Source organism: Amphiura filiformis, chromosome 13, assembly GCF_039555335.1.
Source record: "Amphiura filiformis chromosome 13, Afil_fr2py, whole genome shotgun sequence".
Lineage (NCBI taxonomy): Eukaryota > Metazoa > Echinodermata > Ophiuroidea > Amphilepidida > Amphiuridae > Amphiura > Amphiura filiformis.
In genome coordinates, this window is record NC_092640.1 from 43,752,531 (window position 1) to 43,777,809 (window position 25,279).

At 36.0% G+C, this 25,279-nt stretch overlaps 1 protein-coding gene across 5 annotated transcripts in view; it reads right to left on the bottom strand.

The window, feature by feature from the left end:
• The window catches only part of LOC140168398 (tumor protein p53-inducible protein 11-like), a 455,473-nt gene that overhangs the window by 183,022 nt on the left and 247,172 nt on the right, over positions 1-25,279 (bottom strand). Inside the window, exon 1 of one of the 5 annotated variants that reach the window (XM_072191784.1) lies at positions 16,065-16,375. The exons of the other annotated variants lie outside the window; for them this stretch is intronic. Coding sequence (XP_072047885.1) covers positions 16,065-16,117 — 53 coding nt within the window. The 5' untranslated portion in view covers positions 16,118-16,375. Of the gene's footprint in view, positions 1-16,064; positions 16,376-25,279 lie in introns of those variants that run through there. 5 annotated transcript variants of the gene reach the window in all.

Below are 25,279 nucleotides of genomic sequence, written 5' to 3' on the forward strand. Positions count from 1 at the left end.
ATTTTCAAAAATCCAATTCACAAATTTTGTGTTTTGATTCATAACAAAATGAATTTTTAGAATCATGAAATTTATAAGCCTCTGCATATTGAAGTGTTGGTACGCTTGTGTTAAGTATTATACAAAAGAAATTACACATTACTTATTGCATCATAAACATCTCAAATCATGGAGGTAGAAAAAATTATGGAAATAATTCTAATTCCATGCTCATATATAAATCGGCTTATGTGATACAATCTATCATAAAGTATGACGTCAAAAACAGCGTTCTACAACCATGACAACAAGCACTAGGATCCACAACATGCTCATCTAACAGGGGCACAGTTCTAATCCCAATACATTTATACATTTATTGAATGACCTTTGAAAACTTGGGTACAAAAACTCATACTCTGCAACTTGAGGTCAAATTTTACATTTTAATTGTTTAATTGAGGTTATTGAACTATGCCATTGGGATGAGGCCATTGTGGCCCATAGTGAAGTTCTACTTGATGAATTGCGATAGTGCATGCTAAGACTTATTCATTTTTAAGTGTGTTATATTTGATATGGCATCATAAATATGTGATGGAAAAATGACAGAGCATTTCAGGTTGAAATAATGACAAATTTGGGATTTTTGAGTTAGTATATTGGGCTATTCCAGTTGAAATCCATACACCCCCTATGGAAGACATGATAATCTTCAACACAAGGATATAACTTGGTCAGTTCCTTCGGATTGCGATGTCCAAACAGTTGAGGCACGTAGCACGGACATCAAGGTACAGAGTTGTGCATATCATATGGTGATAGTAGCAGACCTCATGATTGATTGTGTTAAAGACCCATTCAGTGATCCCAGCGAAAGTGTAAAAAAATTAAAATTGTTTATAAATTGCTTAAAAGTGAAGGATAAGTCATTCAAATTGTCCTTTGGTATTTTTGAAATGAAAATTTGGCAAAAAAAAAAAAAAGGGAAAAAAAAAAGCAGTAATAACGAAGTTGAAGCCCCATTCGAATACATGTACAATGTGTAGCTAATTTAGATACTGTCAGTATCTAAATTACAGATTCATGCAAATTCCTTATTTTTGTCTTAAATACACGGCTTTCGGCTGAACTACTAACAGGCTATGTTTACATATTTATGACAATGACTAAGGTACCAAAATCTGAATTTTGATTGATTTTTACGAACGACCGGATGAGCAAATCACTGGATGGGCCTTTAATATGGATAGTGGCAGAGGCTCTTTACTACAGCTATACACAAGGAGTGTGAATTTCAAATGGGGCTACCTGAATGGGTGACTCCATTTACAATCTGCACCCCCTGTTTGGGAGATGTAAGGTCATGTCTTCCGTAGGGGTTAATGTATATCAACTGAACAGCCAACTTGTGATTACAAGGTACATTGCACCTGTTCCTGAAGTGGATTGCCAAGCACCATGTTAACTTGAAGTGATTGGGATATAGGCTCATTTTATACATCATGCCACTAGGATCTAAAATATGCTCATCCACCAGGGCATGGTTATTTAACCCCAATATACTTGTACACCCATAGATAATGACCTTTGAATATTTGGGTACAAAAACTCATCCTTCGTAACTTGATGTCAACTTTGAGCTCTGATTGTTGAATATGGGTTGTTGAACTTTACCACTAGGGATGACAGCATTCTGACTCAAAGTGATAGTTGCTCATGCCATATACATGTAAACTGCGGTAATGCTGCGTATTTATTACCTTAAAGCGAGGCACACCGACACCGCCTGGCTAATAATTATTTGGTGGAGCAGGGACACTAAAATGAATACACGGGATCGATACACGTGAATTGCTATGCACGATTTTGATATCAGACGAAAATCTTGAATACTGGGTTAGAAATTGATGAATATCTCCATAAATGAATTTTTCTCAAGAAACCAGATGTGGTCTCATAAACTTGAAAATACGTGTTGAACAGATATAATAGTCGCTAGAATGCGCTTTGAAAATTGGCCGTGCGCTTTGAAGTCAAAATCTGACCATTTTATATTGCGTTGTTCCTGTAATACCCTGTATGGACTACAGCGTGTAGTACAGCTGCACTCACTGTAGGCAGAAAAAAGTCGATGACCATTGACCTCAATGCCGTATACAAGCTTATTCACGCACAACCAAGATCAATTACCCGGCTACGGTGAGTAGCCTTAGTTATGTCCCTCGACTAATTATTAGTTCTAAAGAGCTTTAAAGGTTTGAACCAAATGGCTAATCGTGGCTGTGGATTCAACCTACCATGGCGATTCCTGCCATGAAGATATAGGGTCGATGACACTGTGCGAGGCCCAACTATGAACAACTCAACTGTTTCAATGGTTTTGCAATTTTCAATGGAAATGTTTTTTAAATCGTCGGTCTCAACACATAGTGGCATAGTGTGATTTTGGTCATTTTTGTGAAATTTAACAGTTTTAAATATCAAGTTCTTTAAGTACACCAAGTAAGAAAGCTAAACTATAGGCCTACTTAATTAATTAATAACTTTAATCAATTAATTGATCTATTTTAACAATTCCGTAAAAATCCAATATCTGTCAAGGTGTTTAGATGCCAAACCACACCAACTACTGTACAAGAATGCCAATTGACTTAAATTGACTTAAAGGGTCCCATTTGCATACCCAAATGACACATTTAGTTTGTTTCAAAACCCATTTCTGAATGGCGTCGGAAATGCAGTTTGCTACAAAGTAACAGAGATGTTTGTGATGCCATTTCGAGCTGTGCAGTTCAAACCTGATATTTTTAAAACGGTCTGATACCAGCAATGCCCATATTTTTATATTAATAAGATATGATGTTGTCCAAAAGTATGGCGTCTTTTTGATGGATGACCATAATAATCATAGTGGTACTTTCTGGTATTTCAATTAATTCACAGGGATTATTATAGACGAATCCAAGTAGCCAAGTCATGGTCAGGATTTGGTCGGACATCTTTGGGTAGCCGCTAGCACCAACCTGGTGCTTTGAGCGTCAATTGTGCAAATAAAAGCCGCCTAACACCTAGAGAAGATGCAAGGACGAGGAGGGTTAATAGAATAATAGCTAATAATATATATAATGGAGATAATTCCGCAGGTAATCCCGTCGCATCTATAGTCCTTTTGTTCGCAAGTACATCAATGCATAGATACCGCGTGTAGTTAATCCGATTATTATGTCACTTCAACAGCGAATAGACCATGCTGTGTGTTTTGTCGAAGGGAACTGTATTGTGTTATTCTTTTGTCTGCCTGTGTTTTCGCGGAAGGTGTAAAACGGGTGATGGAATGCAGTTTAAAATTTCCACCAAGGCGAATCATTTCACATTTTGAGTGCATTGTAGCCGACGGCTACCCAACTAAAGGCTGCTAGTCAGGTGTAGGAATGCGTGTATTTGGATTCGTCTATACCTTTCATGATACCTTTTCCTGGCTTTTATATCCATACTCATCTGATACTGCATGGCTCTATTTTTCATGTGAGCATACACCAAAGATCTTTTAGTAAAGCTAGATGAGAATAAGTATATGTGTTCACGTAACCTCCTTCAACTCATTTGCTTAGAATTGGATACCAGGATCGTATTCTGATTAGTCGAACTTCGAATTAGCATACTTTTGGATACCTCCATATTTGGGTTTACCTAATTAATTATTAATGACAATTACGTTGTTTACATCATGACGTCATTAGAGCTTGTCACTCGTCCGATTCGAAACACGAAAAGTATTTGCACTTTTCTTTCCATTAATGTTATATTATGAAATACCATATAGCGGAGGTGTTAGTTTTTTATATAAGGAAAATATTCAAACCGATGACCCCATGTTGATAATGGCTAGATATGATGTATTAGTTCTGGAAAGGGTCCAGCGACGGGTCCGCCATTTTTTTCCTTCAGATTTTGAGGTTATTTAGTAGACTTGCTTACCAGTCGTTTTCGTTATCCTAACTACAGATTGCATAATTGGAAAGTGAACTTCGACGTACGTGATGCGAAAAAGTCTTGCCGTACCTTTTTTATCCATTTTTCAGCCGGGACGGTTACGTTTGCGAACACGCAGCGGTATAGGGATGACCGGTTCTTGTGTATATAGAATTCTGTGGCATACACAAAACTACCCTATATTGTCAAGACTTCATTGACAGTAGCTGCACCACACGAGGGGACATGTGGGAAATTCCCAGAGTCAGACCCCCCTCCCCCTATCCCCTAGAGTAAAAACCAAACATTACAAAAATGTCAATTTTTTAAAGCAACCCCATCCCCCCCACTAAAATTCACTTTGCATCCTAATCCAACCCCCAACCCCCATTTCTTCTGGTGCCATCACTGTTCATTGAGGGTTTGCACAGCTTTATTTCATAAGCTATAGACTATATATTTCCTGTCTTGATAGTAAGCTAACACTGTGTATGCTTTACACATAAAGGAAATAACTGCAATTTGGGAAATTATTTCTGGCAATTCACTTACTTTCGAAATTGATAGTTTATAATTCAAAATCAGCACATCTGATCTTACAGTCAAGATTTAGTAATAATAATATAATATATATAAGATCATTTTCAAATGCTTGCATTCTCTATTACACAGTATTCTTCTGCTTATTCAATTCATTGTGGGAATCAAAACTTGGAGCAAACTACAATGTATAGACATATACTCTGATCAGGTCTTAATAGGCGGGACTCATAACATTGTGGATTGATATAGAATGGTGTACACACAGCTAGGCGCAGCACCTACCCGAACTAGGCTTTGCGTGAATGATGCATACTTTCTGCGTGTTTCTACTGAGGGTAAAATTCCGGGCCATGCCGTGCCGTGCCGTGCCGGGTAACGAGCCCAGTAGAAACGACTTGGGGTAATCGGTTGCCGTGTCATGCGGGTCATGTGCTCGCCTTTTCGTGATCCACCTCTTGAGGTGGATCATGCCGAATCAAAGCGTGTAATCTGCGCAGTAGAAAGCGAGCCGTGTCATCGGTTGCGGGTCGAGGTCATGCGTGTTGCAAAAATAACGCGATTTATATTCTACTTGTAGGCCTATAGTCTAGCTTAGGCCTATGATGTAGTAGGTTCCTTCTTTCCGATATTATATACACTGGACACATGTGTGACTCGCATGAACTTGATGAAGTAAAATGGATATGACTTTACTTAGTCTAGGCCTACTTCTTTATAGTTAATGAGTTGGTTATATCTTTATAATTAATGAGTTGGTTATATATGAGCTGTAAATTAATTATCATAATAGCCAATTACTAGATCCACTGGTAAATTAATGCAATTTGGATTTTACGAAAATACTAAATTGTGATTGTAGGTCATATGCCATGAGCTGCCATCCGTAGACATTTAAATTTAGGATATAATTAACAGTCAAATCTGTTTTCCGTACTTCGGTTTACAGGAAAAAATGCCGTGCATCGTGCGAGACACGGCTTTCTGGTCTCAGTAGAAACAAGCTGGGTAACGGTGGCCGGATTATGATCGGTATTTTGTGCCCGGAAAATAGCGGGTCAAAAAGCCGTACGCTCAGTATAAACACGCTGTTTGTGAATATTAACGTGTGCGCAAGTTGCAATTTTATTGACTCGCGCAATAACAAAAAACAAATAATTCTCGCCTAGGCATGTTCAGATGGCCCGGGGAGGGGGCACTCCCATATATTGACATACGTCACGTGCCCATGAAAAGACCCTGGTATTTTTGGCAAATCCTACACCCAATTACACATTTTTTTTTCAGCAGCCTACACTGAATGACCCCCTTTTTTGAACAATTAGTCCTCAAAATTGAAATTTCAATGCGCTTTCCGCACATTTTCATTCAAAACTCAAATGAACAAATGTTGTCTATTTTGTACTGTAAAATTGGGTAAAAAGCTATTTTTGATTGTCACTGATGTGAAATTTAGGGTGCTCACATACAAAATCACCCCATTTTTGACGTTACCAACACTGAATGATCCCCTTTTTCTGAATATTTCTACATGTACCGATAGACCCCTAGTTTCATACGCTGGTGGGCACAGGTTCATCACTTTCATGTTGAGGTTTGGTGTGCTTGAGAATTGTGATTCCTTAGTCAATTAAAAACAAGCAATGTAGTTCGAAATTGGCAAAAGCGCAAAAATTACACGTGCGAAAATCACCACTTTAACAGCATGCATGAATAATCTGAGGAAAATTGTCACCTTCAAATTGTTTTAAGGAGATATCGCATATTGTAAATACTAGCCCCAGGCTGAAATTGGAAGTGTTAAATTACAAAGTGAAACACTGTAAATTATAAGTGAGTGTCCGTGTTTTGATGTGTCGTGAGACTGTTGCCGTGAGGGTCATCTTCTCTCCTCATCTGCGTAACGGCTATGCTTGCCTAAGACGTTAACCTTGGTGGATTCAAAACATCAATTTTTATTTGCGATCACTTCAAAATGTTATTGCAAAAACTGAATAAGTTAATCATGTTAATGTGCAAGAGCTATATCTGGATGGTACACAACACACTTGTAAGTACATTGATTTAAAAAGGCAAATATAATCAGCGAGGAGCAAAAATATGATATTAGCCTGGCTTTAAAGGTTAGCAACTATTTTAAACTGTTGTGATTTGGTAGTTCACAGCATCTTGCGAATGGTAGCGAGCTTTGGCAAAACTTGCATTGATCATTTCATAGTGAGCGAGCAGAAGAATTCAAATATCACATTACTTTTGAAAATTCTGTGGTTCTTGAGTTATGTTGTAAAGAGGGCTGAAGCAGCATCACTTTTGTAAAATGTGCATAACTTATTTTCCCAAAAATAAATCAATGAAGTTTTCAAAGTATATGATTTGTAGAATGAACTTTTGCAAAACATAAGGTGTTATTTTTCAATAATATATTGATTTAGATTATGAAAATCGATCTTTTTTAGCTGCTTTAACAGAAAAAAAAGGGTTTTTGTTTTTAAAGAAAACATATAACATATAACTAGACACCAAAATCATTGAAATTGAACAATCTTAAGCATATACAGTCCAACCTCTTTTATCCGGCCATGATGGGACCAAGCATTGATTAGTGAATTACATGTAATTCTGTATTGAAAGTTCCAAGGACTGAAATTGTGACAACAAAAGATTGTGCTAATATGGGATAATAGCACTAAAAGATGGCTTTAGAGTGCTTTGTGCAATATAGATGTCATTCTAAGCATTCAGAGCATGGAATTAAGGTGTTAAATCATCAAAAACATGTTTTCCTCTGAAAATTTCACAGCCAGATAACAGAGAGATCCATATAAAAGAGGTCCGGATAAGAGAGGTTGGACTGAAGTAAAATTGCACCCAGCCAAAAGTATGTTGACTTTTGTCACATTTCTGCCCATAGCATCCTAACTAAAGGTTACAGATAGCGCGAACTATACCTTTTTGGATTCCTTATAACCAGGCGAGTAATTTGGTATACTTTTTAAAAGAATTGAGATAATTTATAATTTTGACTCCTTGTTTGACCTTAATTGACCCCTACCAAAAATGCCTTTAAGGAAGGCAGTCCAAGCCATATTTGAACCCTTCAGGCATGCCAAAAACACTATCAAACCTTTGTTCCAAAGATTTGGTCACCAAACATTAGGTCTCTTCCCGGGGTCTCTTCCTCTACTATAATGAGCAACGTTCGGGAAACACAAAACAGGCAAAACCTTTCAATGTACTTTTAGCAAGAAAATAAGATGGCTTATGTACAAGCATCCTAGATGGCTAATTTATAGGTCAACTACATAAACGTTGTTACAGTACAGGTATTTGCCTGGCAAATTAAGACACATTATGTGTTCCTGTTAATGCAGCTTTCATCAGGACACTGTTACAGAGGAGGACCAGACATTATGCAGCCTCAGACAACGTTCTAATCTAATTCACCTTTCCTTAAGGGGGTACTACACCCATGTGGTAAATTTGTGACTATTTTTGCATTTTTCTCTAAAAATAATTACACACTGGTAACAAGTTATGTATATTATTGGGGCAAGGAATCCAATTACTACACTGAAATTTCAGTCACTCAAGACAAGCGGTTCAGTATGATAGGAAATGAGGTACATCCTAGTGGTACCTTATTTCTGATCATAAATAACAAACTTGTCTTGGGTCACTGAAATTCCAGTGTAGTAATTGGATTCCTTGCCCCTATAATATGCATAACTTTTGTTACCACTGTGTTATTAGTTTTTGAGAAAAATGCAAAAATAGACACACATTTATCGAGGGGTGTAGTACCCCCTTAATGACAATTTTGTTTCAAATACTTTCTTAAGGTGAGTCGGAACCTTCAAGCTATATTTTTCGAGATTTAGTAATTTTGTTTAAATAATACAGTTTATTATTGCTGGGTAGTGAGTGATACATTGATCTATAGGAAATGAGTCAAAGAGAGTATTTATATTGAGCACATCTAATACCTAGCTTTTACCTTCACCCATATTTCAATCCTCTCACCTCACTGAGTCGTTTTTACTTCACTGTAAATGCAGGGTATCAATTCACTACCCACATATAAATAGTGGGGAGGGCAGAAGTTCAGAAAATATTTTCATGTCCTTCAAGGTAAGATTTTGAATGCTCACACTGTATTGTAGTAGGCTAACTTCCGGTGTCACCTGCAAAATCGTCACCTGAACTGTTTCAACAGCGAACGTTACTGTGTATTCACCACTATTAACCACCTCAATTGGTGGTTGACGGATTCACTCACATTCCCGCCCATTCACCTTCACCCGATCTGCTGGGCCCGTTACCGCGTATTCCTCGCATCACCACAAATTCACTTGAATTCATCTGTTTGCACAGTAGAAACACGCTGAAGGAAGCCATTGGTCACATTTCCAAATGTATTGCAGTTGAGTTATGACAAATAATATATCAAAATAAAAGTTTTCACTATTTCCCCCTCACAGTGAAAATTATGCACATGGGCAGCCTTCGAATTAAGATTTTTTTTCTGGTTGTCCTTTGGACAACCAAGTAAATTTTTTTGGTTGTCCGAAAATATTTTAGGTTGTCCGAAAATTTTGAGCTAACTTTTCTTTTTTCTTTCTTTTCTTTTGCTTTTTTCCTTTTTTTTTTTTTTTTTCTTTTCTTTTCTTTTTTTTTTTTCTTTTTTTTTCTTTTTTTTTTTTTTTTTAAATTTTTAAAATTTATTTATCTAATTTAAACTGAATAAATTCCCTGGTATGTACCGCCGCGCCGGCTAGCCAACATTTAACCTAATTTTAACAATAGAGGGCAGTGTCATGTCAACAAACCCTGGAAAAAACATGGCGGCACAAGAATCTCACCGGCGATTTTCGATATTTGCTGTTAAAATAAGAGCTCACAAATCAGTTTTACTGTACATTATATTAATTATTGAAGTAAATTAGGCCATAGTTCGGCATTTTAGGGATTCAGTTACTTCGTAAATGATGTGCATAATGCAATTTGAGGCAACTTTTGAGCCTAGTTTTATGAAATTACACTGAGGACTTTTTCTATGGTTGTCCATCGGACAACTGGCTTCTCAACTTTTACTTGTTCGATCATTATTTTGGTTGTCCCGGACAATCGGACAACCACTTAATTCGAACACTGCACATGGGTGAAAAATAAAACCCATTACAACAAGCCTTCGTATCCCACATATTGAACCCATACCCTTTCCCTGAGTGTGGGTTTTATTTTTCTTAATATTTCTGCACATTCACCGTTAGCTCAGACACCGCTCCTAGCCACCTTAAGTTCAATGGCAAATTTATTAATGCAAGAAGCTTGATTAGAGCTGAGGAAACACCTTGTCATTTAAGCTTTCTATAATGAGAATTACCAGGTACAACCTGGTACATTGACTTTATTTGTGTAGCTAAGTTCAATTGGGCAGAAAATTGGAACATGTTAGGACAGTGGCAGCTGAAGTGGCCCTTACATAAATTCAGATTTTTAATCTACTCTTCCATTTCCCTCAATTTTTATGCTTTTAGATCCACTGTTTTTAGTTTTTTCATTAATTTTGTGTGGTTTATATTTAATTCCCAGACATTTTTGTGTAACATTAGCTTTTATTGCAAGTTTGTAATCACGTTCAGATGGTCGTTGATAACTTGTTGATTACGTCGTAGTTAAACTACTATGATGATTACCTTTTAGTTAGTGCCTGTGTGGACGCAGTTAAGTTATCAACTTCAAGTTACTAACCGTAAAATTTCTCATGGTAAAGACGTATACTATGAGTGGTTGTTGTTGATAGTGTACCTTGTAGACAAGCTTACCTTAAGTTGCAGCTTAAAAAGCCTTAAAGCCTTAATGAATGATTTCCATCAAATTTTAATTTTGTTATTCTTTATTCAAAATGTTGAAATAAAATTAGTAATAACTACCAGGAAGGGTTGCTGTCCATTTTAAGTTGAAATAACATGGTAAAGTGAAAGAAACCTCACTGGTTATTTTGGCCATTAACATGCAGTTCTATGGGAGGACATATTATCATAATTTTTTAATTATGATAATATGTCGGAACTTTGCTCTGTTGACCTACAAAGACAACAAATTTGGCCGATTCCATTTAGGTACAAGTTGGGACATGTGTAAACATTACAAATATGCAAAAAAATCAGGTTTGAAAAAAATTTACCAATTTCATATTATAAGATCGTACATTATAGCTTTAACATACAATTTCAGTCAAATTGAATTTGGTTATTCTTTGTCAAATATTATAAAATGTTATCATTGGTAATTAGTTATCATCGGATATAAGGTACCATCTGGACGCTCATCGTTGATATTTTTATAAGAAGATTAAGTAATCATCAATTATTAGTTAGCATTGATGATAAGGCACTGTCTGAACATGACTTATGAGTATTCCCTGACAAATAAAACATTGCAAAAGTATAAACAAAATAAAATTGTGTAGAAATTGGCTAAAAATTAAGAATAAGTCATTATAATTGTAATTAGGTATTTTTGAAATGAAAAATGTGGCAAACAAGAATAGTCTTTAAAAACACAATCATTGCTAAGGCAGTGAGGAAAACGGCAATAATGACAAAGTTGAAGAAACATTCAAATATGTGTAGTTTATTTCTCTATATGTGACCCCTCGGCACAACTGAGCCCGGATGTTGCCAGTGCCACTATTGAGATATGCTCCATCGAACTTAACAATAAACAATAGGAAACAAAGGATTTTTTAACTGTTTTATTGATTTTTCACTACTTAAATGTCACGTACTATAGACATGATATACATCATTTTAAAGCTAATTTCAAGCAGAATATTTTGGTTGAATATCTCAAAAATGATGATTGGCGACTTCAGGGCTCAGGCTCAGTTGTGCCGAGGGGTCACATATAAGTTGATAAATTACAGATTCATGTTAATGTCTTATTTTGTATTTAATACACAGCTTTCGGCTTAACCACTAGCAGGTCATGTTCTGGGGCATCGCTAGACCAATATGATTGGGGGGGGGGGTGTATAGTATGTTTTGCCAACGCAAATATTTTGTGAATTGTGTAGACCCAATTTTTTTTAGCCAGGTAATCGCTCAAGAATCTAAAGGGGGGGGGGGTAATGGTCACCACTATGGACATGCGACTGCATTGCTATTAGACAGCGAATGACAATGGCAAAGGTGCCACAATCTGAATATTGATGATTTTTACGATCATCCAGATGAGTAAATCACTGATTTCATTTTCTTCAACAACAATTCTATGAAGAATTACAAATTACACCCAGTGCAGATTGTGCCATGTGAGCAGATTGTCATTACCAACAACAGCTGGCATTAGCCAAGCTAAATCTAATTAAGACAAATCAAAAACTGTACATTTATTGTATTGAACGTGTTGAAAGGGCACAATTTGTCTGTATTGAATTTGCATTCATTATTAAACATTGAAAATGACCAACCAATTTGTATAATTTGTCTAAATTAGTAAATAAAGCAATAATTGTCCTATCAAATTCCATGTTGGCATAATCACAGAAATATCAAATTCTGACATTTTGTTTGAAATGATTAAATTTCTCCATACAATTTCCACTCTATACCATGTATACTGCAAAGTGAAGGTATTTTTGTCCACTTCATATTCATATTTTCTCACCTTTTTCTAAGATTAAAGCAATAATGTATGATTTTCATCCAATTTTATTTTGTCATTATTCAGTTTTAGCAAAAATTTTTGATTGATTTTCATTGCTTGTAAAATGTATGAGAAAAATATCTGTTTTTTTTGGCTGAAAATATCTTCAAATTTTTTCATTTCTCAAATAAAAAACACCAAAATGAGGTAATTCAAAATCAAAATGTGCCCGGCCTACCGCAAGTAATTTTTTGTTAGCCTAATCCTGTGATACCTAAAACCTTGACCATTTAGCAATCAATCTCTTAACGATGGAATACTAATTGGTCAAGACAGGTGTAACTGCTAATGACTTCACTCATCTTATTATCAAGGTATTGTAACTTATAATTAATATAACGAGGGCAAATAATTAACACTGTGAGAAGCAAGGCGTCATATGATGCTGTTAACTTGCGGGACACCATACCTGACAGATGCCGTTATTATTCATCCTGGCATTCTACCTAATGAAAACATCTCCTTGCTACATTTTGTAATCATTTGAAAGTGGTTTTAAAACAAACATCAAACCTGTGCAGATGTATTTTTCTTAATACTTAAATTATACTCTATTATTTACAAGTCAGCTTGCAGAATGCTTTTATTGATAATTAATCAGGGGTCGCATAATAAGGAGTCTGCGCGTCCAGGGACTCCTTATTTTTTTATTTTGGCCATTTTGGACTCCTTAAATCACAAGTTGAAATTGACCAAAGGGTCCGATAAAAACTGTATGTTACGATGCACGGAGGCGTAAATCAGTAATCGTCAATAAAAAATAAAAAGATCAGTAAATCTTCCGAATCATCATAGGCCAACGACACTAAAATTTTGACTGGAATATTTGACCAGTTCCAAAGTTTAGAATTTTGGACAGATATGGACTCCTTAAATTCTCATTGGACCCCTTAAATGTTGGTTTTGCAGGGTCCAGAAAAATTACATTGGACCCTTTGATTTTTTGTGCTCGCGCTACCCCCTGCAATTAATAATGTGGAGTTAATGAAATCGAACGTTCATCTTGTTTAATTAAGGCAACACACTTTTTGAGTGTACAGTATAAACATGACAGTGGCGTAACATCATAGGGGCGCACGTGCCCCCCAATTGATTGCAAAATTTAGTAAAATCCCATAGGAAAAGTGCCGAAAAAGGGCTCGTGCCCCCAATCAGACCCGGTGCCCCCTCCCCCAAACCTTTTATATAAATTTTAAATTTAGCCTAAGTACAATGACCAGCTGATGCTATTTCAGATACATGTTTCAAACACTCCAAAGAAACAATGTAGTCATGAAATATCTTTTGTTGATTCCAAATGATAATGTGAGATGTGTATTTTCCAGTCAACTTGCACTCAACTTGCACAAAACATTACGGCACTGAGATTTTCCATCTTATGCAATGTCATCATTGTACTAATGTCTACATTATTTGTTTGATGTCTTCTTTAAAACTAAAACGGTTGTGTTTACACAAAATGGCCATTAAATCTTTACAAAATTTGTTATTGTTATATAAACATAATATTTTGCGGTTTCTGTTTAATATTCTACTCCTTTTCAACTGCCTATCATGCACAGTCAAACTTATAATCAACGGAGGATGGAAGTAACAAATTGCTAGTTTGAGTACCATTGAAGCTGTGGAAAGTTGTTGTTTTTTCTTTAAAATGCATGATTCTGTTGCGATACATGAAATTTTGAGCAACAGATTGCTAGTGAAGAAATGTAAAATTTTTTATGAAATATGGCTTTCATAGTCAAAATTAATGTCGTTATCACACAGTTTCACTTATATAGAAAAAGTAGCCAAGTTTCCATAAAAGAAAAAGAGGAAATCACATAACTTTTTGCCCAAAACTGTGATCATTTTCAATTGCCTGTTTTTGATTAAAATAATCATTTTGGATTTTTATGACACACATCACGTTGTAACTTAGGATCATTCATTACATACTAATAGTGGTCACAGGTACCGGACCGTTGATGTCATGATTTTTGTAAATCAAAATATTGACCACTCAATATCAATAAAAATCGATAAATCAATTTTCCTCTTAATTTTTACTCATTTCTTCTACATTCATCCATGAATTTATTGCAATGTCCACACATGTGTTGACATAACCGATACCTATCTAACAGGATGCATCATGCCATTTGGACTCACAAATGCACCAGCCACCTTCCAGTGATTAATGGAGCTCTATGCCATTTGGACTCACAAATACACCATCCACCTTCCAGTGACTTATGGAGCACTATGCCATTTGGACTCACAAATGCACCATCCACCTTCCAGTGACTTATGAAGTATTATGCCATTTGGACTCACAAATGCACCATCCCCCTTCCAGTGACTTATGGAGAGTTATGCCATTTGGACTCACAAATGCACCATCCACCTTCCAGTGACTTATGAACAGGGACAGGCGATTTGCGCGGAAAAAAATAGCAAATTGCGCGGAGATTGCGCGGAACTTCTTTTCAGTGCAAATCATGTATCCCTGCCCATAGGAAAAAAATAGCCAATTAGCGGAGATTGCGCGGAAAAAAGTTCAGCAAATCGCCTGTCCCTGCTTATGAAGCATTATGCCATTTGGACTCACAAATGCACCATCCACCTTCCAGTGACTTATGGAGAGTTATGCCATTTGGACTCACAAATGCACCATCCACCTTCCAGTGTCTTATGGAGTGCTATGCCATTTGGACTCACAAATGCACCAGTCACTTTCCAGCAACTTTAATATGGAGTTCAATTTCAGTCCTTTTTTCCTGATTTTTTGATACTTTTTTTTCATTATCGGCAACTGAGATGTATCGATTTCATTCAGAAAGAGATATTGGCGATTTTGATATTATTGGATAGTTGATTCATTGATTAACATGTTATATCGACAGTCCTTAGTCACAGGATGAACACACACAAAAATAATATTTTGAGTATGTTAAAAGTACAGAGATTGGATTTTACCACTGAGTCCTTTATTTATAGATATACCGATATTCAATGCAATATGATCCATTCAGGCCCAAGTGGACAGTTGTGGAAATTGAATTATCCTGTAATATTATCCCTCAAGAAGTGTGATTCTGAAATAACTGCTGAAAATCCTATATCTCATCCTTTCAAAATTAAAATATTTTGAAATGCAATTTTTTTCTACTTTTTATCATTTTTTCTTTTACTGCACCCATATTTATTTGTAAACGGAGCCATACATTGTAGCTTTACCAACTCCTGTTTTTTCTTATTATTTATAGCTCCTATTACTAGGTTAGCGTCAATTTTGTTTTATACTTTTCACTTTGTTTATTATCATCAAAGCCTTTAACCATGGAAATAGTAGATAAGATACTATTTCCATGCTTTAACCGAGTGGAGCCGTGGCGTTCTTCGAACTATTACTGATACAATGTACCTTTCAAAAAGGCTAGCATCATAATAATTCCATCAATAAGGCAGCAACATACAGAGTGGATGCAGCAGAGGAAAGAAATCTGGAATATCTCTATGTAGGTCTAAAAGTAACTGAAGGCTGCTCAGTTCAAAAGCTTAACAGAAGTTCCTGGGAGAAGTTTAAGGTAACCTAAATGACGCTTCCCTCCTCATGGTGGCATAACCAGCAGAACAGTGGTATAGTGCAAGTCATCCAAAGGGGAGGGGGGGCACCAGGACTGATGTGGGAAGGGAGAGACACTGGGTCTGGATGAGGTAGGACCAGACTGGAGGGATGGAATTAGTCAAATTTTGACTCTGATTAGAGGAGGCATGCCACGGGATAGAGGGCCTATGCTCTATGACGACAGGGGAGGGGGGTTGCTATAATCTACAGCAAAACTCATAATACAACTACATTTGTATGTAATACTCACTCTCTATCAATATAATATTGCCTGACTCCTCTCTGAACATTTGACTGCATCATCGCTTTAAATTCCACAACGACAAACTATATATAAATCCAAGGAAAAAAAACAACGTCTGAAATCCAATCTTCAACAGCCGTACATACGGTGCAACTTCATAAGTGCCATATCTCGCGACGTATTTCGAAGAACATTTCAAACAGGCAGTGCCTATTCACCACATGGTTGGCTACTCTTTAGCTGCTATTGTAACATTGCCTATATAGGCACCTGAAGCAGTGCAAACGAGTGTGATCAGATCTATACCATCAATGCCAGCATATTCAAGATGCACACTTCACAATGCATGCATGCTTGATGCGCTAAACTAAGAGTTTACTGCAGTACAAGTGTTGCCAGATCATTTCTCGTATCATCTTAATGAAATCTTCACAGAGCGTATTTGACATTAGCTTAATTATCTTGTCACTGCTCATCCCAGATTTTAATTATTTTTTTGTTAAATAATTATTACGCCAGCCTTGGGTTATTATCTATAAGATAGCTTCTATCGTGCACAAGGATATGGTTAATTAGTAAGCGTCTGTTGACCTAAAGGAAAACATTATAACACGGAGCAACTTAAAGTTGACATAACCACTTTTACTCAGCCTAAGAGTAGATGTCTTGATAAGAAACTTAAGATATTATTAAAATGAGATAGGGTGTATATTGCAGGGGGGGGGGCACATCCTAAATTTTTGGTGGGTATGTTCCCTTGGAATTTTCAGATGGTGGGACTTTGTCAGCTGACGTCGTATTGGTAAAAGGGTGTCATTTGGAGCTGCTAACAGGTAAAAGAGGGTCTTTTGGAACTGCTAACAAATTCAAGGGTCTTTCTTGGCTTGATGGTTGCAAATCACCTAAAAAAACTGAAATGTGAGGAATGAGCAAATTGGGGGTCTTTAAGAGCTGGAACTTAAAAAATTAAGGGTCTTTAAGAGCTCAATTTTGGTCAAATTTAAGGGGTCTTTCGGAGCTGGAAAATCCAAAAGTCATTTGTTTTAAGGCCCCCCCCCCACCGGGTATATTGGTAGTAGACTAGTACTGAGTAGAAAGCCAATTCCCCAACTTGGTCCCTAATTTCACACATTACAGGACAAATTCTATTCTTATTAGCTTGCTTTTAGGTCTTATTACTTGCAAAATACTTTTTACACCTATCTTCTAACAAAATTGCAAAATCGGGTAGAATTTGATAATTTTTTAATTTCTTATCTGATTTTGCAAATTAGTACATTTCAAGCCTTTGTTTAGTGTTTATTTAATGTATAATGATACAGTGAAAGTTGATTTTGTTTCCATAATAAGCGATTCATCTTCCTTGATGATCGTCTCACATTATCATACTTATTATACAATAAAATACTCAAAATATATCCTTAATCCTGCAGTGTCCCTTTAAACTCTATTTTGCCTCCTCGGCTCTTAAGCTACTTAGGAATATTGTGCAGTCAAAACATAAACAAGACATTTTCCAGCCGATTTGTTTATCTGCCTGTGTCACATAATATTTTGCCTAGCCAAATCTAATGTACCGTGAATTATCATTTAAGGTAGTACTCCCTGTGATGGCATAGAAATATTTGAAAATGTGTATGTACATAGCAATTGCAACTAGAATTACGCGGTTTGTAATTAAGGTGGCCCAACACAAAGGTGTGTAAATTATAACAAAAGTTTGTACATACAAATAACATGCAATATTCAAATAAGCTCATTAATATTCATAAATATGCACGTAATTGACGTAACATGACACAAAACTTTACAGCACATCAGTCCACCACATACTGTCACAATACAAAGTTTGAAGTTGGTCGGAAAAAGCTGCAGTGTGGATTAATGAAAATGTAGGTAGTATATGCAAATAAGCTCATTAATATTCATAAAGATGCAAATAACATGACAAAAATTATACAACACATTGATGTTGATTGGTGCTTGGGTTTAAGCTGCAGAGTGGAGAATCAAACAAACAACCATTTGGATAATAACATAAGCCAACATATGTATGGGGGTCAAAAAGGCTATAGATTAGTCGTGTTCACATTGTCGGACGCTGCCAGGAGTAGGTGCAGTGTGAACGATGGTCAGCGTAAGTTCCGCCAGGCGTACGTCCTACGATTTACTCCTGACAAAAGTCAGGAGTAGCGAGCTGGGTGTAAACTCCGCCAGGCGTAAGTTGCAATGTGAACACTGCTACTCCTGGCACCCGGTGTAAGTATGACCTTTTGTTAGTCGGAACTAAGAAATTACATATCGCGCAGTTGATAAAGGTCACAGAAACACCGGAAATGGTAGCCAATGTTTACGCCGACCAGAAGTGAATGCTTGGTGGAACTAATTGGCGTAGTGCTAGGAGTAGGCTAGGTGTGGACACGTGGTAGGAGTAGGGAAAATATTTGTGGAATTTTGAACAATGTTAGCGTAAGTTTACGCCGGGTGTAACTCAAAATGTGAACACGACTATTGTTGTTTTATTAAAACATATCAAACCTTGGTATCTCCTTATTCCTCTTGTGTGTCAGCTTTATTTGTGTCAGTGCAAACGCCACTATGTCATAATCCTCTCCAACCTACCTCTACTTAAAAGTTAATTTACCTTTACATCAATATCCACTAGTACTCATACAAATTGGATGTCATTTCCCTGGACATTTAGTTTTGCGGCAGGCTATAATTGGATACATTTTCCATAAGTCCTGTTATGCTATGTCTACATGTACTTTCCTACATTTTTAATATTTTAATATGAGCATAGGACTTGGCTGAACTTATAAAAGGGTAAGACATTGCCTGAACTCTATTAAGGCCAGAGTAATGGAAGACACATTCGTCCACGCCCGAATTTGAGATTTCTTGATATTTATCAACACTAAGATGTATTCTTTCACTTGAAACTGATAAAATACAACTTGTTAATATTTACACGTATTTTTGCTTGATTTATTTCACTCTTTTCAACTCTAAAAAGTCACATGGCTCAAGACAGCTTAGTAAATTGGCGGAAATAATGAGTCAGAAATGCTTGTGAATCACGAAATATTGTGATTACGCCAGCGCGATTAGTGTCATGTCGGCGTGATGCGCGCAAGTCTCTTGCGCGTATGTCCGGCATTTGAGTCAAGGCGCATTCGGTATGTTTTTAACGCCGCAAATGCGGTGTAAACAAAACACAAATTTGCAGTCAAAATGCCACTTAGATTTTTTAATTATTTTGAATTTTGGCGCACTAAAAGCAGACATTATAAATTCATTGTTGCAAAAAGATGCATATTAAGACCATGCACCAGGTACAGCTTTTACAAGCGTGAAAGTCTTGCCGTTTTAAAATATAAGGACATTTTGTGCATAATTTTGACATTTTTTACTAAAACGTCGATTTCTCATAGTTCACTTTTGACAATATTGCACGATTTTTGTGACAAGATAACTTTCGAAAAATATGCAAGCAAAAGGTAAACTTTTTGCACTATCGTTTAGAGTACATCAAAGTCCAGGGAAGGTTTTCTCATTTTTTCAAAATATTTGATTTAAACAAAAATATACACCATTATGTGCAATTTTTAGCTGAATAGAATGACAAAATTGCTTTTTTCACATGTTTTTTCCAATATTTCGAAAAAAGAGACGAATTTCAAAAAAATAAAAAAACCTTCCCTAAGTTCATGTCTCTTCTTCATTAAAAGCTACCTGATTTTTTACTCCGAACTGATTTTTTTTAAGTTGTCACAAAAAATTGGGGTAAAAAGTGATTTTTTGTGATTTTATCAAAAACTCGAGATTTTTGAAAAAATCTGACGTCACCATGGGATTCCTTGACTCATTTCCTTTCCAAAAATGTATAGTTTTATATACTTTGGAGATATAATTCAGAAATTATGATGCTCGAAAAGGTCCATGTTCTCTCCCATTACTCTGGACATCTAATCTGTCAATCATAAACTACACTATTCTCCACTCATGTCATTTTAAAGACATTTCTTGTTTGTTGTTGCAATTTTAGAATTAATTACTAATGCAGTAACTAATCCCTGTTATGTCAAGCTGGATAAAACTTGCCATTTGTTGGACTTTTTGAATGCCTGATCACCAAAAAGCAGACTTTTGTCAATTTGTCTCTTTTAGACTACTTTATTGAAAAACAACAGAAATGGACCTTTGTAGTCTTTTGGGGGAGTGGCATGCGGACCCTTGTGTGTGTGAAAGGGTATCACTATAAATGGTGATGATGATGACAACGATGATGACAACAATGACATTTTTTGAAGCAATCAGAACATATATATAAATATTGAATTTTACAGGATCAATTATCTTATTTAGACATAAATCTGACATAAAATAAAAAATAAATAAATAAATGTAGATATTTATATAGCGCTTTATGCCGTAAACAGCCTCAAAGCGCTTTACATTTATTCCGCCATCATTAGAATATGTCGGAACCACGTTTGCAGCCTACAAGTGGCGCAGGGTCCATCAGTACAACGACTGTGACTACCCCTAACAGCTTCCCATTGCACCTGGGTGGGGTGAGGCAAGCGAGGCAAAGCGCCTTGCCCAAGGCGCAACACGGTGGTGGGACGGGAATCGAACCCACGCCGTCGAGCAAGCTCTCGGATTATGAGTCCAAGGCCGTAACCACTGAGCCACCGTGCCCTTTGGTTACATGATCAAGGGGAATGAGTCACATGTCGGTAATTTTCTATTAAAGTTTTTTACATCAATTCCTATACCTGGCTGTTTACAAATGCTACATTGATGCAAACCCCATCTAAATCAGACATCTGGTTACAGAGTTATGAATGTTAAAAACACCTGGTTGGCCCTTATACTTGCACATGTCTATTTTTCTCACCTAATTGATGTTTTCCCTGGAATGTTTTTATTATTATGGTAATTCTTTTCATTCTATCCTTGTCACCCTCTTTAGCTGTCTAACTAATTAAATCATTTACAGTACTAGTTGCTGGTGCTACTTGTTTTTACCTGTAAAAGGGATGTTTTTATGCTCCCAAAACGCCAGTTGTCTTGTCTTTTTAAACCTAAATTTTATAAACAGTTTTTAACATTGATTTTCTTTGGTTATGATCCTAAAAATGCCTTTCACGGTGACCCAAACTATTTACAAGACCTCTTCTGCATTGAGGCTGGCCTTCCTTTTAAAGGGAATTTTTATTAACATTGATTTTCTTTGGTTATGTACACTGCTTGAATCTTTTTTATATGCATCCAAAGTTCCCCTGCTAGTCAGTTGCTACTGTTATAATTTGTAATTAGCTCTACGGAGTTATGAGCAATTTACCAATTGCTGAAAACAACATAAAACAAAAGAATTTTAACACTTTCTTTGCCAATATCTCAAAAACAATATTAGCGACATCCAACTCATTCCCCTTGATCATGTCACAAATGTTTTCATAAGTACATTTTGAAATTGCTTCATACACATTGCTTAAGCCTGCATCTATAGAAACAAACACAAGAAAAATATTTATTGTGCCAATCATTACTGCCTGAAGATAGTAACTGAGCAGCTTGAAAGAGCATTCACATCAGGATCAACATTTAACCCAAAGCTAATTTTGCAGACAGTTTGAATATTTACCATCATAACATAAATTCTAATGCACAGCCCTTGTTGATGTTGCATGGTGTACCATAAACAATAACCGCTTTTAAGATGCACACATGATCCCGTTTGGTGGCATTTCTTCTAAAGAAACAAAAATGTGCCCATTCAGCAAGCTTCAAAATAAGCAGATCTGGACCAGGAGCCACACAATTGGGAAAAACAGCTAGTGGTCCTGTGATTATTTAGTGAACCAGGAGCCATTTTAAGGGCTAAGAGTCATATAAATTTCAATTGTACACATTAAATACAAAACTACCAAGCTCTATTTGAAACAAATGTAATGTCATCATTTTGGTGTGGACCAGGAGCCAAAATGTTATGACCAGTGGGTAAATGGCTCCTGGGTGATTGACTGCTTATTTTGAAGCTTGCTATTCAGCATTCAGTGATCCCAGCGAAAGGTGAAGTATTAAAAATTGTGTAAATTGTCTAGTAAAAGTGAAAAAAAGTCAGTAAAATTATTATTAGATATATTTGATATACGGTAATTTTTTTATCAACTTGGAAAACAGTGCTCAGTATTGACAAATTGATGCCCATTCAAATACATGTAGCTAATTTCTCTTGAGAAATCACAGATTTACTAATTAATTAAGCCTTTAAATTAAAATGTATTTTTGGAAATAGAAATGATCATAAAAGAACACTTTTTTTTCTTAAATTTGTTTAAGATTCCAAAAAAAGATTACTCTTTTGCAGAATTCACAAACTGGATTCCCCCAATTTTGTTCATCACACATCACTGAAGAATGAAGATGACTTCCTAAATGCCTACTGACTCTATCAAATTAATATTATTTGATTCTTGCCGCAATCGAATCGAGTCTGAAATTAAATCGCGACTCTCTCAGATCGCTTCAATGGAGACAAATGGCTTCTAGCCTTCATTTAATTCCACATCTTGAACAAAAATATATTATCTTTAGGCGACAAAAAAACCCTGTTCTAGGGGTGGAGGAACTTTTCAAGTAGGGTTGGTCCGGCTTTTTTTTTGTTTTGAAATGAACCCAAAAATCACCAAAATTTGTAAATATTTTGCAATTTGGGAAAATACAAAAAAAATTGTTCCTGAAATTTTTCCAAATTTGAGTCGGCATTCATTTGTACTGGAAAATGTTTACCTAAATTTGTTCAAAATCTGGGTTAGTCGGGCCAGTAAAACAGGGTTTTCTTTTTTCGTTGCCTTTATAGTTTCAAAACCCAAATTGTGTTTTCCTATGGTATTTTGTTCCATACATTGAGGCCTATCTCTGAAACTACCCGATTCAAGGTTTTCAATAAGCAAGTTCGATAATTCAGAACAGAGTGCATTGTGGGTTAAAATCTGGTTGGATATCACAATTGGACTCGCACAGTATTTTTCCCAATTGTTGGGTCTGATTGTCCGCACAGAACTTTCATATAAACAAACAAAGATAGTTTCAAAAAAAAGTTCTCCGCATGCTGCAGGATTTGCTGCAAAGTCCTGGTGTTGTCCCTCACTTGTCCGCTTGTAATAACGGCCACCACGTGACGGCCACCCATATAAATGATTTTTGAACCATTTTGAAAAGAGCAAAACCCTGTTCACATGATGCATAACTAATCAGTCTATGTTCCAAACTTTAAAACAAGAGAATTGATCAAGCTGTTTTTGGATTATAACAAAATGTCTTAGGGGGACTTACTTTTTTTGGAACTGTTTATGTGTGAGGGCCAAACATTACATGAGCATTTCAGTCATTCTACCTCATTATCTACATTGATTACTGGTAAAAAGTAATAAGATACTTCAAAATAAAAATTGACATAATCTGAAAATCGTATTCCCTAATTTCCAAAAAGTGCCTCAAGATCCACAATTAACAATAAAAATAGCAAAAAATTGCCCCAAACAGGTGCATCCAATGTACAAATCTGTGCATATATATTTATCTCTTATCTAGTCCTATCTTACTATAGGCAGGTGATGGCTTATAATGATTGATTGGAAGTTGTCTATCACAGGAGGAATTGAACATGTCCCATGATGCATTAGGATTCAGACATTGGGCTATTCCAGAAAATAGGTGCACGTCACCCCCTATAGAGGACTAACTTTTCAATCAAAGAAATGTCCGGATTAATGGAAAAAGCTTGGAAATGGAATGAAATGAAGAAAAAATCATGGAAATGTTTAAAATGAGCTCTCAAATTAAGGATTTCTGATTTTGAACTATTTTTCTGCCAGATTTTTTTGCCTTTGGACAGTTTAAAAGTCTGGATTTCCAATAGTCACGATTGAACAAAAAGTCCGGAAATCCGAACTCCTCTATAGGGGCTGTGCATCTATTTTCTGGAATAGCCCAAATTTGGAGCAACATTGGTGTTTGTACATCTGTAAAGTCACCTTCAACATGTTTAAAATGTGTATGTGAAACTGCCCAAATTCTGATAAAGAATATGGTGGTACAATGGTGGTGTATTTTGGGCCAGAGCTACATGTACTGTAAGCTAGTCAGCGAATTCCAGTAAAGTGTGCTGTTCCTGACAAATTACAATGTTTATGCTAAATTTACATAGCATCCATCATCAGTTTAAAAGGTAATTGTTTCCTAAAAACTGTGTTTAAAGCACCCAAATCTAGCATTTTGTGAGCCAAACCAAGTCTTTTAACACATAATTTTACAACCATTTTTCTTGCATTTGCCTTTTCTTTATGTGTCGCTTTCACCGTTCCTGTTAAAAGTCCGTAGAATGAGGACCACATGTCCCAGAAACATAATTTTGGTATGACATCAGAAAGTCAATTTTCAAAATTAGTGACTTATGTCTGGTTTTGTGGGAGCAGGTCACATATGTGACATGATCAAGGGGAATAAGTCACATGTTTTTACGGTATATGTTTTTCAAATGTGAATAAAAAAATAACACCTCTACCATACATAAACCAATGGAAGCTGCAGCTATAACCTTATATAAGTATGTGGTAGATAATCCCATTGCATGATGGGAATGGAATAGATCATCCTTTGGCTTTCAACATAGATTGCTGTCTTCAGTAGATAGTAACAAACAAAAAGCTATATTGTTTAAATATCTTTATGAAATATGTTTGCCACATTTCCTCTGAATTTTCACTAATAGAATTTATAGATAGATCAGTGAGTATTTTTACTTCCCCAATAAACTGTTACTTCTTACTTCGCATCTGTCTGATCTATCTTTTTTTATTAACCCCATAGGCACTATCGGTTGAATTATCTGTGATTGGTTACAAAGAAGGCTACAATATGCATCGGGCCAATAATAGATTTGGTAAGAATTAGAAGGACTTGAGGGCATTAAGTTTAAAATGGCTATGAGACCTAAAAGCTTCATTTTGATTGGTTACTCAGATGATTATGTGTAGTTTTAAACCAATCAGAGGCACCGTATGAAAGACAGTAGTGCCTGATGAGTCGAGTGTATCACTCTCTATTACATGTGTATGTGTTATGACAAATGTGACTATCCACCACAGAACGTTACAATATACATTTTAAAAGTCATGATCCAAATAATGTTTTGCAAAATATGTCCT